Source organism: Cyprinodon tularosa, unplaced genomic scaffold (genome assembly GCF_016077235.1).
Source record: "Cyprinodon tularosa strain WSP-4 unplaced genomic scaffold, ASM1607723v1 ctg52, whole genome shotgun sequence".
Lineage (NCBI taxonomy): Eukaryota > Metazoa > Chordata > Actinopteri > Cyprinodontiformes > Cyprinodontidae > Cyprinodon > Cyprinodon tularosa.
This window is the reverse complement of record NW_024039252.1, coordinates 196406-208858: the sequence shown is the minus strand read 5'-3', so window position 1 is coordinate 208858 and position 12453 is coordinate 196406. Positions and strand designations below refer to the sequence as shown.

Below are 12453 nucleotides of genomic sequence, written 5' to 3'. Positions count from 1 at the left end.
CTGCCACTGCAGGTTATTCTCAGATTGAGTTACAAAATTAGGTTCCTGAAACGAAGGAAAAAAATTAAAAACCACAATACAATAAAAACATTTGATGAATATTCTGATAAATGGAGCATATTTGACAGCAAATATAAAGAATTCTAAGTAATTAGTCATTGAGACTAATGTTTAAATCAATCTTACATATAAAAGTATTTACAGTAATGTGAACAAACTCTTATTCAACACTTCTGGGATTTCTATGCAAATATAAACACTCATGCCTCAAAGGGCAGTTTGAACAACCACGACTGCTTGCTCTAGGTGTGCCAGTGGGTGCTGAGCTTTTCTTTTAAAAACAAGGTCAGAGGTTACATGAATTAAGCTTGAGGGTCAAACTCCCAGTGAGTGCTTCACAGGCCACAGAGGTAAACACAACATCACTGTATATCTGGGAGCGGTGGAGAAATGAAGAGGGACAAAGAGTGAGAGAAACACCTGAGCAGGGAAAGATTTAGAGTTAGTTCTTGTTCAGCTGGGAGGTAAATGTGACTCACTTGCATGTCTGGCAGACTTTGCACTCTGGGCACTGCCAACCTGCCCTTTTTAGAGGGGTCACAGCAATGTCCAGACACATCCCATGGTAATGCAGACCGCAACTGGTGCAGAAGAGCTGGTCTAGTAGGTCCCCTGGGCTGTCGCACAGCGCGCAATTTACATCGTCTACGACTGTTAATGCCGAAAGAACAGGATCATCAGAAAACTTTCAAGGTTTTGGCACCTACCCCATATTTAATTTCATTTCTAAACTTACATTTGTGGATTGCCAATTCTATATGTTCTGGGCAGAGGAGTGAAAGACTTCTAATATCTTGAAAGGTCCCAGCCGCCCCTGCACAGGGGTAGTGGTAGAGTTGAGCACATCCTTCTGCACAGCACTTAATGGATGCTCCAAGGCGCTTACAGTATGCACAGTGCTATGGAAACAAAGAAAAACAACATAGATTGTCTTTAGTGTTAATAATTAGAGATCCTGATTAGGAGTGACTTCAAAAGGTGAACGTTTAGAGTATTAATTTCTGGAAAAAAAAAAAAAATGTACTTAAGGTTCAAAAATCACAGCAGCAGAATGGGATGAACTCTTTATTGTCTATAAGTGAGTACCACTAGCCGCAGTGGAGATCAAGTGGTGGAATTGCTATTCAGCTGCCTAACCAATGGGCTGCAAACAATCAGAGAACTTTGAGCATCACCGCTACAACCAAACAGGGCCAACCAGCTACAAGAGCTGTGTGCCACTGAGTGGCATGACCTTTTCCATTTCACAGCTGAGAGATCCACACTGCCTCTCTGACCTTTACCATTCAGCCTGATCCATCAGCTTTTCTGTTCCTCAATAAAGCCGTCCCTCCCTGCTTCCCTGGCACATTAAGATGGTGTTGACACCCATTAGTCTACAGATGTTTTCCCTTCACTTACCTTTGTGCTCCCTGAGTCAATGGCTCTGTCCACATTAAGAAGAGATTGTCCCTCGCCCTCACAAACACCGTCAGACCACAAGGCACAACTCTGATGTGCCCAACATTGCCCTAAAAACAGCAAGCAAATGAAGATCAGGGTGAATTAAAAAAAAGGAAAAGAAAAAGAATTGAAACATGAAGTATTTAGTATATAAATAAATAAATAAAATGCAGCTCCTACCTGACTCAAAGAGAGACCGGACTTTCAGACCTTGTGGAAGGCCGACATGAGAAAGCTCATCCCAAAATCGAATGGCAGAGTCTGGTTCTTCATGGCAGGTTTCAGACCCACTAGAAAATAAAGGTTATAAAAAATGAAAGATTTATAGTTAAATAATCAGATGCAAACTTAAAAAACCTGAGATAAGGCAGAGGATTTAAATTCAAATAGACTACAGAACATGTAATAAAAGGCCATCCTGTGTGGTGCATGTAAAAGGGGCCTGCCGTTATGACTCATAGGATGATTATAAAGGATCCGTTTCTTTAAGTCACACAACATGAAAAAAAAGGAAAAGCATTAGCATTTCAAAAAGAGAACCGCCGTTCAGTAAATAAAAATAAAATAAAATCATTTAATTGTTTTTTTTAGGCAGGATGACAGACTCAGGATAAGATGGTTTATTGTTTACAACCTAATTATGTGGCGATATTCACCTCTCTCCTTACAAATGCACTATCCGTTCATTATGCTTATTAAATAAAACAACATAAAAAGTACAGACCCCTTGGCATTGTGCCAAACCAAAAAAACATATTAGGAAGTGAGAGAACCAGGGTTTATTTTTAAATTGTCCAAACATATCGTGCTGTCGTCTAGGAAAGACAATTAGCAGTGAACAAGCAGATTTCATGCTCCTGTTCCAATATCGAGTTCCTTGATTTTATCTAATATAGATTGTCTTATTGACTGTTAAAAGCTACAGTTAATGATGAATGACTATAAGAGCTACACAATATACTGAAGCACACCCATCAAGGAGGCTCAGATATTTGTCATTGTAAGTCAGGAGTTCAAAACTGAAGTTGCTGAAAGCATTAAGGGACTCCATTTTGTCTCCAGGCATGGTCGATCCTTCAGACCGCTAGTTTTAAAATGAGACCTGCCCCAGGTTTACGCCCACTACGCTCCGTCAACCGTCTCAATGCGAGCCATGCTGCAATCCACAATGGGTGTGAGAATCATCCATTAAACTCTCACAGCTTCCCAAAACATCTACCTTTAAAAAGTAAAGAATGTGTTTTATTTTATGTCTAGCTTCCTGTCTAGATGACCCAATCTTTGGAAATGTAACATGTTCCACCATGTCACCAGTCAAAAACAGACCAGAACCCTCATCTATGATGTCTCTCCATCATGCTACAACGCCATGGAGCCAGTGGGTATCGGCGCACTGACAAGCACGGCTTCTATGTGCATCGACGAGCAAAACCCAAGGATGACAAAGTCTGTATGAACTCAGACTTCTTTTTAAGATTGCCATCCTGTCAATCTGTCACATGAGGAGCTGGATTGGGCAATTAATTAAGGGAGTCTTTAGGAAATTAGTTAGAGTTGGTGTTTACCAAATCTACAGGGAATATGCTCCAATGTTTATTAGTAATAATTTTTGTCAATTTAAGATTGTTAAAAAAAAAAAAAATAGTAAAATCAAAGCAGAGAGGTTAAAGGTTGACTGTCCTCACAGTCAAATGTGAAATCATGTGTTGTTGACTTATCAATAACTACGGATCACTCTTTAGTCTACAGGTTTCTATTTTTTGTAGATTACCATTGATGCAGAGAAGTAAACATCACAAACTTTGGGTTGTGTAGGAAAAAAATACCCTGTTTTATATTACCTAAAAATGTTATGTTAAATTTTTTTTTTAACTTTATCTAGATATTTTAAAATAAGTAATATTTAGTTTGAGAAACTGATATAAGTTATACTCTGTATGATCCGATTAGAAACACTAACTCCACGACTGCTGCATCTCTACCACTCAGGATTTTAAACCCATAAAATATTCAGACCAGGAATCAAAAGTACATAAGAAAATAAGGTTTTACAAAAAAGAAAAGGGTTTAGCATTTAGAAAAATTGTTTTTTCGGTTGCAAAATAAAATCTGCAGATCCACAAAAAACAGAGAATTGAATTAACCATTTTAACTGGTTGGATAACGAGTTTTTTATGCAAATGGCCTTCAGTTATTCTATCTCAATTCCACCAGGAAAAAATAAAACTGTGAGGATAATGTTGAATAAAATGCAGAAATAACTTTTTCAGCAAACCTGTTTTTTAAGCTCCCTATTCAGTATACTTCTGAAAAAAACATTTAAGCTTAAGCAATAAAAATTGTAATTAAACCATTGTACAGATGTTTGGGGGGGATCTTTAAAACTGAAAAATTTGTAATCAACATTTAGAAACTAGTCTTTTTTTTTTTTTTTTTTTGAGGTGAATTCAATAATAAACGAAAAGATTTCCAAAAAGGCCTTACTTGTTTTCCTTCTCTCCTGAGGTGCCGTCTTCAGCCGTCTTTGGCTGAGCAGTTTTGTTACCATCGCTGCCGTCGGTCGTTGAGCTCTCCTCACCATTATGGCTGACGGATGTTTCGTGCTGAGATGCGGTGCTGAATACTTGTAGTTCCCCCTGACCCAGAAGGCTACGACCACCACAGTAACAGAAGGCACAGAGACGCTCCCTGAAACCAAGTTAATTGGATGTTTATTATACATTGAAAATAAATAAACAACACGTGTTAACAAGAAGCACTGATACCCAGATATGAAAATGTTGCAGATTTCATATGAACTTTGAAATGAAAAAGCTTTATCAGTAATAAGAACCAAGCAGATGCTTCTAATCTGCCCTCTATGTCACAGAAACACCACCAGATTGATTACAGCCAATAAAGTGACACCTGGGAAGAGATGCCTGCCTTCACCAGCTGATAATTTCCACAGGTGTACCAGAACAAGGTAAAAACCAGTATTATCTATCGGCCAAATGACAGGTTTCTTTCATACACGTACATGCAACCAATGATAATTATGGGTCAGGCCAAGTTTAGTGTGACTGACCCGCTTTTGATTTCTCCACTGGCCAGGACAGATGGTCCCGTTGAACTCTCTGCTGGGGGGCTCTGGGCCAGAGGGGAAGGGCCTATCTCCTCCTCTGGCACCTCAGTGGTCTCCACTTCCACAGTCTCCACTGGCTGGATTTGTGTTTCTGCAGAAATAAATAGTGAAAAAGATTACAGCATATTTAACTATGCAGTTTTGATCCTTTAAGGCCATGCAGCAAACATAAAAAAAAAAATGTATATATTTCAAAATACTTTAAAAAATCATGTTTAAAAGCCTCCAAAACAGAAACACATTCAAGAGCATAAAACACTGGAGTATTATAAACACTGCAGCTTATTCTCACTCTGAGAGACAATATTTGGTTCCTAAAATTGAGGAAAAAAAGACTAAGGTAAACAACAACAATACAATAAAAACATTTGATGGATAATCTGATAAACGGATAAATCCAGCACATATAAAGAATTCGAATTAGTCATTGAGACAAATTTTTAAAAATAAAAGAATAAATAATAAAATAAAAGTATTCACAGGTATGTGAACAAACTCTTGTTCAACACTTATGTCTCAAAGGGCAGTTTGATCCCAATTTTATATTACCTAAAAATGTAATGTTAAACGTTTTTTTTTTTTACTTTATCCAGAAATTTTAAAAGAGCAATATTTAGAATGAGAAACTGATATAAGCTAAAATCAGTATGATCAGGTTAAAAACACAAACTCTAAGAAAAAGGGTTTAGCATTTAGAAAAATAGTTTTTAATTGCAAAACAAAATCTACAGATCCACAAAAATCAGAGAATTAAATTAACCCTTTTAACTGGTTGGATAATAGTTTTTTATGCAAATGGCCTTCAGTTATTGTATCTCAATTCCACTAGCATAAAAATTAAACAGTGAGGCTATTGCTGATTAAAATGCAGAAATAACTTTTTCAGTGAATCTGATTTTTTTTTATTTTTCAGTATACTTCTGGAAAAAAAGAGACTTAAGCTTAAGCAATAAAAATTGCAATAAACCATCAAGCTTATTATGTATAAGAATTTAACATGCATATATTATTTCCAGTTATTTGCATTTGGGGTCAGATTTTGAGCCAGAACTTCAGCCTGTTGGAAAAAAGCGCTCAAGCATTGATAACTCATTTAAAACTCAATATTTCATCTTAGTTAGAATAACTAAATAGTTCATTTCAAAATGACAATTATACAAAGAGGTTTCTCAGAGGCACTTTGAAACATGCAGAACTGCGTCATTATTATAGACTGACATTTAGCTAAATCAGTACTGCAAACATTCAGTCACATCATGTGAAATTTCACACTGACATTTACCATTAATTGCATCCAAATATGACAATGTTAAGTTATTCCAGTGACTTATTCCTAAAAGATAAATTATGTTAATTTATTGCTGTGATGGACTGGCAAACTGTCCAGGGTGTACCCTGCCTCTCGCCCAAAGACTGCTAGAGATAGACACCAGCACCCCTCGCGACCCCACTTGCTATATGCGTGTCAGAAAATGGATGGATGGATGTTCGTTTATTGTACTGGTTATTGCCAAGACTCGGTTGGTCAACCCTCTGCTTGAATCACCAGTGTGACATGAGGTTGACTGGCCTCTGACACTGTTTGGTCGTAAGGGAAGCTGAATTTAACTCAACATCAGCCTTTAGTTCATCTACAGTTATGAAAGTAAATGCAGATGGCAGAAGAATAATCTCAAAGTTGACCAACAGCATTTCCTGACTTAGCATCCCAAAGCATCAATCTAGTCCTTTTTGTCTTTAGCCCAGGTAGAATAGTTTGGATTTCGTCTGTGGTTCAGGAGTGGCATAGCCTGCTGAGCCCCCATCTTTGTCATATCTGTAAGGTGGCTCTTGAAGACCTGACTCTAACCACTGGCTCTGCCTTTTTAATCTCCCCTAAACTATTGAGCTTGTTTGTTTTCAGGATTCAGCCTCGGCAAGCCTGGTTCTGCAAGAGGATTCTTCCTGTTAAAAGGGAGATTTTCCTCTCCACTGTTGCTACAAGCATGCTTGGTGTGTGGAAATGCCTTTGAGTCAATGAGTTGATGTATGTAATCAATTGGTTTTCCTTAGATAGAGAACTTGGAATCAGTTTGACTGTATGATCTGGTTGAATTGTCTCTGTAAAGCAGAGGTCACGGATTAGCCAGCCAACCTGATTTAGAACTGACACTGATGGCAGTGTCTAACTTCACTTGCGCTGCTTATCCTGTTAATATGGTAAAGCCCTCCAGAGCGCCTACAAGTGATACAAATTAGCCATTGAGCTGTGTCAGTCAGTGTCGCTGCTGCGAGCCACTTTTAGACACAGCAGGCAAGCCCTGCGATGGGAAAGAAGGAGACAATGAGGCAAAGAGAGCGAAGAAAGTGTGGATTGCTGGAAGAACTGCAGTGAACTGGTTAAAGAAAAGTGAAATGGCGAGCTCAAGGATGACCCTTCACATTTTGAGTATGTTTGGCTCAACCTGCTGCTGTGAAGCAGGATTCTCCTCCATGAACAATTTAAAAAATTAATATTGATCCAGACTCAAAATGAGCACCTTGATATGTGCTTTAGAATGGCTTTGCCGCCCTTCAAACCCAGGTTTTAAAGTCTTGCAGGGCAGCATAAAGCCCACTGCTCTCTTTAAGCCATTAAAAAGAAAGAAAGAAAAACGGTCAGTTCAGATGTTTTATCAAATATGTGAATCGGGAAATTGTCTATATTCCAAACTAAATGATTGTTGTTCTCTACTTAAAAAAACATTTTAGATTTTAAAATGGAAACATTTTCTATTTTTAAAAATATTTTTTAATTTAAAAATTCAATGTATAACATGGATGCATAAACACCTCATTTATTCTGTTTAAAGTAACAGATTAGAATCAAAGATGTCTCCGCACCTTTACTGGTTGATGATTTTCTTTATTTGGATCCCGCTGATTTTTAATTGGTTACCCCTGCTGTAAAGTGTCTTGAAATTACATGTGTTGGGATTGGCGCATGTGGTTGCCCCAGTTACTTATGCATGATCCCCCACCAGTCTTTTTTTGTTCCACTCAACTTTCCATTATATTGCATGGCTATTGCAGATATGATCAGTCTGGGACCCAAACAGTAACCTTTTGTGCCATAATTTAGAAGATGGGAATGACGTCTTTTAAGGAGTATTGGTGCAGGTGGTGAAGTCCCTGCACTGAAGAAAAAGTTTACATACAAAGCAGTCTGGTTTAGGGTAATCATGTACTTCAAGTAATGTTATCAAACTTTAAAAAATGCCTGTTAGGAATACACAACTCAATGTAAAAAGAAAAAAATATATATATATAAATATATTTGTTTGAGTTCTTTTGAGTCAAAGTAAAAAACAATTTGTTAAGCCCTAATCAACAGTTTAATTTTGGGGTCCAACTGTTTTATTTGCTTTACTACCTGCGTTTATCATGTTAGGTTTTATCTTTACTATCTATTTTATTGCTTAATTCAAGTAAAGCTTTGAATTATCTTACTGAATTGCGCTACATAAATAAAATTACCTTGCTTTACTTCCTGAATTAAATGAAAAAATATAACTACTTTCCCATTGATATTTTTCATTGCTACAGCTCTTGATACAACAAAAACCCAAACAATGACAGATAAAAAATTATCCTGTTTTGTCTACTAAATGAAAACTTACCTGGGCATGAGGGACAACAAACGAAAAGCAAAAAAGCTCACAGATTGTATACTTCCTAATATCTCAGACACAGCAACAGCGAAGCACTAAGATGTATGAGAATGGAAGGCCTGCTCATGTGATGTGATGTACACATAAAAAAGCACATAAATGGGTCTGAAGAGACTGATGGGATTTTAAAAAGCTTTTAGAGGGCATTAGCCTTGGGCTCTTTCCCACTGCACCTCAATGCCAATCTCAGAGCAGGAGGAATGATGGAAGTGGTGAGAGAAGGAAAAAATGCACAACCAATGCAGCATCGCAGTTTCATTTAAATCCTTTCAATTATAGCCCTAAAGAGGAAGCATGGGGTGCTAAGAAAAAAGCTCTTACCCATGGTTCTACTGGAGAGGGAACTCTGCTACCTCTCCTGACACACTTTTTGAAGCACTCTTGGCAAACGGCCGCCTGGGAGTAGAAGCTCCCAAAAAACAATGTGTGTATTATAGATCAAGAAGGGGGAGCTACAAAGTCTTACCTGCATCCTGAGGGTCTGTGGACTCTGTTATCTCAGTACCATCCATGCTGTCCTCCTCATCCACAACAACCCTCCCTCTGGTGCGACCCCTACAGCAAGCGAGACACATAAACAAAATCATAAGAGGAAAGCAAAGAAGCGGCGAGGTTGCATCATGAGGTGAGATTGATGGTTAGGACTTAGTTAAATACAGTTACAGCTTCTGCGGTGGTTAAATAGAGGTAATGGTGCCGTGGCTAAGGCGGAAGGAAGCTGGGTAAATGCAAGGGTATCAACTTAGGAGAAGATAGAGAACAACACCACAGTCTACCACTGAAGTATACACAGAGATATTATCAGCTACATACTGGGAGAATAAAACTTATTAGAGTAAAAAAGAAAAAATACAGATTTTAATCTATAATCCTGCTTGTTATAATTTTCCAGTGAGAGGACTTAACTTAATTTAATAAAAAATAAAAAATGAACAGACAAGTCTGCAAAGTTTTTCCTTGAGATGGTCTGTTTTAGAACAGCTTCAGCGTCGTTAACTTGCCATAAATGTTCAAGCCCTCTTAAAAGCACCTTTACGTTTTATATACATTTCAACTCAATCATGGCGATTCGATTCAGTATCAATTTCCTGGCCCAAAAATTTGATTATTTTCGATACTCAAGAATACACCACAAAACGATTCGATTCAATTAATTGGTTAATTGTTCTTTTTTTTTTTGCCTTACATGCTATACAATGTTTCAAATTTAAAAAAAATCCATGAAAGCTGTAATATCATGAATTTTATTTGATAAACAACAGCAAATAAAAGAAGTAGCAAAGTTGTTCCAGGTGCAAATGGATAAAAAGAGACCAGAGGAAAAAAAAAATGAATCAATACCATTGCCGACGTGTCGATGCATCAGATCGATATATCAATACAAAACTATTATTATTTACACCCTAACTCAAAGCATATGAAGGACCAACTCTGCCATATTTATAAATAAATACAGAAATAAATAAATGCTCAATAAATGTATAAGCATACAATTAATTGCCAACAAAAAAGTGAGACATAAATGTATATAACTCTTAATTAGCTTCTTTATTTATTTGCCTTTGTAATATTTACCTTATTTATTTTTCTGTCCTTTATAATCTTCAACTTTATTTTTTAATTACTTATATTGTTAAGTATTTATTTATGTGCATGTTATTATTTTTTTGTCTGTTTTATTCTTCCATTGTATTTTTTTACCTTAGTTATTTCTTCGCCGCTGTTTTTTCTCTCTGCCCTTTTTACATTTCTCTATGCCCTTTTTACATTTCTCTCTGCCCTTTTTACATTTCTGTATGCATTTCTATGTCATTATGCAAATGAGGAGGGGGTGTGTCCTAGAGAGTCAACTTCTGCTCATTGGTTGGCTTGGCGGTCCATCTTCTTAACTCACAGAGCTTAGAGTACTAAGTTAAATGTTCTCTTTTCTGTTGCTGTTGTTCAATAAAAGTACGTTTTAAGATCATTTGAGGCGAGAATATTATACTTTTAAGCATCACCATATGGCCCATTCACAGATTTAATGCGTAATTTAAAAGAAAATGTGACGAACTTGAGAGGACCGCGGCACCAGTGGAGCTCCGAAGCTGACGGCAGCCAGGTCCGACCACAGCCCATCTGCACCGGCCCTCTCTCGGCATAGCCGTGTGTGAAGCGTGTTGGTTAGCATTTTACTACATCGGTCGAATCTACAGGAGGAGAGTCTGATGTCGAGTCTGAAGTCAGAACTTGAGTAGGGACTTTGCCAAACTTTGCCAAATACAACAAAAAATCGCCATCATAGCCTGGCTATAGACCTGGCTGCCGTCAGCTTCGGAGCTCCGCTGGTTGCTACGGTCCTCTCAAGTTCGTCACATTTTCTTTTAAATTACGCATTAAATCTGTGAATGGGCCATATGGTGATGCTTAAAAGTATAAGGTTCTCGCCTCAAATGATCTTAAAACGTACTTTTATTGAACAACAGCAACAGAAAAGAGAACATTTAATTTAGTACTCTGAGCTCTGTGAGTTAAGAAGATGGAACGCCAAACCAACCAATGAGCAGAAGTTGACTCTCTAGGACACACCCCCTCCTCATTTGCATAATGACATAGAAATGCATAGAGAAATGTAAAAAGGGCAGAGAGAAATAAACAGCGGCGAAGAAATAACTAAGGTAAAAAAATACAAAGGAAGAATAAAACAGACAAAAATATAATAACATGCACATAAATAAATACTTAAAAATATAAGTAATTAAAAAATAAAGTTGAAGATTATAAAGGACAGAAAAATAAATAAGGTAAATATTACAAAGGCAAATAAATAAAGAAGCTAATTAAGAGTTATATACATTTATGTCTCACTTTTTTGTTGGCAATTAATTGTATGCTTATACATTTATTGAGCATTTATTTATTTCTGTATTTATTTTTAAATATGGCAGAGTTGGTCCTTCATAAAAGCAGAGAAACGTGTTGAAAATGGAGTCACAACGTAACACAGCCACCTTATTTTAAATCAGCTTGACTGATGATGTAAGGTTCAAGTCTACCTTTCATAACTGAGTCTATGAAGAACAACAACATTTTCAAAAAATATGGAGAGAAATATCCATATCCCCAGATGATGGTTTATTTGGTCACATTACAACTAATAATTTCATGGTATGTTAATAAGTATTTAATAGACCATGCCACGGTAGCATGTAGTTATAAAGTGGAAGAAAAATAATTCATAATTAAAGTTTAATCAGGATAGATAGAAATATTCAGAGGATTAATTTCCATGTTTAGCACAACTCTTTAGTTAATTCAGGTATCTCATAACATGTACACACACTTTTTATCTAAACTATATCCCTGTAGATTCAGTTGTATTTTTAAGGTTTCCTGCTGCAGGTGAATCAACCCAGGCAAATTGTAATATGGTTTCTGGATGGCTTCATTCTTAGCGCCATCAACTCTGGCCAGATTTCCCGTTCCCTATATGAAAAAAAAAAAATCAAAATGACCCATCCTGAAAGCTTGATGCTTGGTGTGCAGGTGGGGCAGTGGTTAGCGCGCATGACCCATGTACCAAGGCCTTAGACCTCAACGCGGGTTACCGGGGTTCGAATCCGGCCTGTGGGCCTTTCCTGCATGTTTCTCTCTAACCCCCTTTCCTGTCAGCGTACTGTTGAAAATACTATCCACTAGTGCCGTAAAAAGTCTCCCAAATTGTAGGTGACCGCAAACAGTGCCGCAGACAGGAGGCCTCTGATTGATTAAATCTACATCCACTCTCTACATCATGTGTCTTCTGTTTGTGACCTTACCAGCTTGTTTGACCACGGAAAACGACTCATGAAGTTGGACCCGCTAGAAGAGCGAGGTGCGCGAGAACGCTGGGACCCTTTAATCAACTGGATCCTTGCTTTTTTCACCCTCATGTCCCTCCGTTGACAAACTTGCCCCCAATTCCTCACCACCTCCATTGTATCTAGACTCAGACTCGGTTTGTGATTTTCCCCTATTGCGTTGTGGCGTGGAATAACATAGCGTAGACCATGCTTCAATATTAAGCATAAATCAAAAGTGTTTGCCTGCGAACCTGCGATAAGCTCACTGCAACACACTGCTGCAGGAGTATAACCAGCCCTTTATGGTTCATTCAGC

At 37.5% G+C, this 12453-nt stretch overlaps 1 protein-coding gene across 13 annotated transcripts in view; it reads right to left on the bottom strand.

The window, feature by feature from the left end:
- kmt2cb (lysine (K)-specific methyltransferase 2Cb) overlaps positions 1-12453 on the bottom strand; it is a 93173-nt gene that overhangs the window by 58740 nt on the left and 21980 nt on the right. For all 13 annotated transcript variants that reach the window (XM_038303780.1, XM_038303779.1, XM_038303782.1 and 10 more), the window contains exons 3-9: positions 8783-8871; positions 4571-4718; positions 3988-4191; positions 1684-1793; positions 1462-1571; positions 797-959; positions 540-711 (exon numbers count right to left, since the gene is read on the bottom strand). In XM_038303780.1, coding sequence (XP_038159708.1) covers positions 540-711; positions 797-959; positions 1462-1571; positions 1684-1793; positions 3988-4191; positions 4571-4718; positions 8783-8871 — 996 coding nt within the window. The remainder of the gene's footprint in view (positions 1-539; positions 712-796; positions 960-1461; positions 1572-1683; positions 1794-3987; positions 4192-4570; positions 4719-8782; positions 8872-12453) is intronic.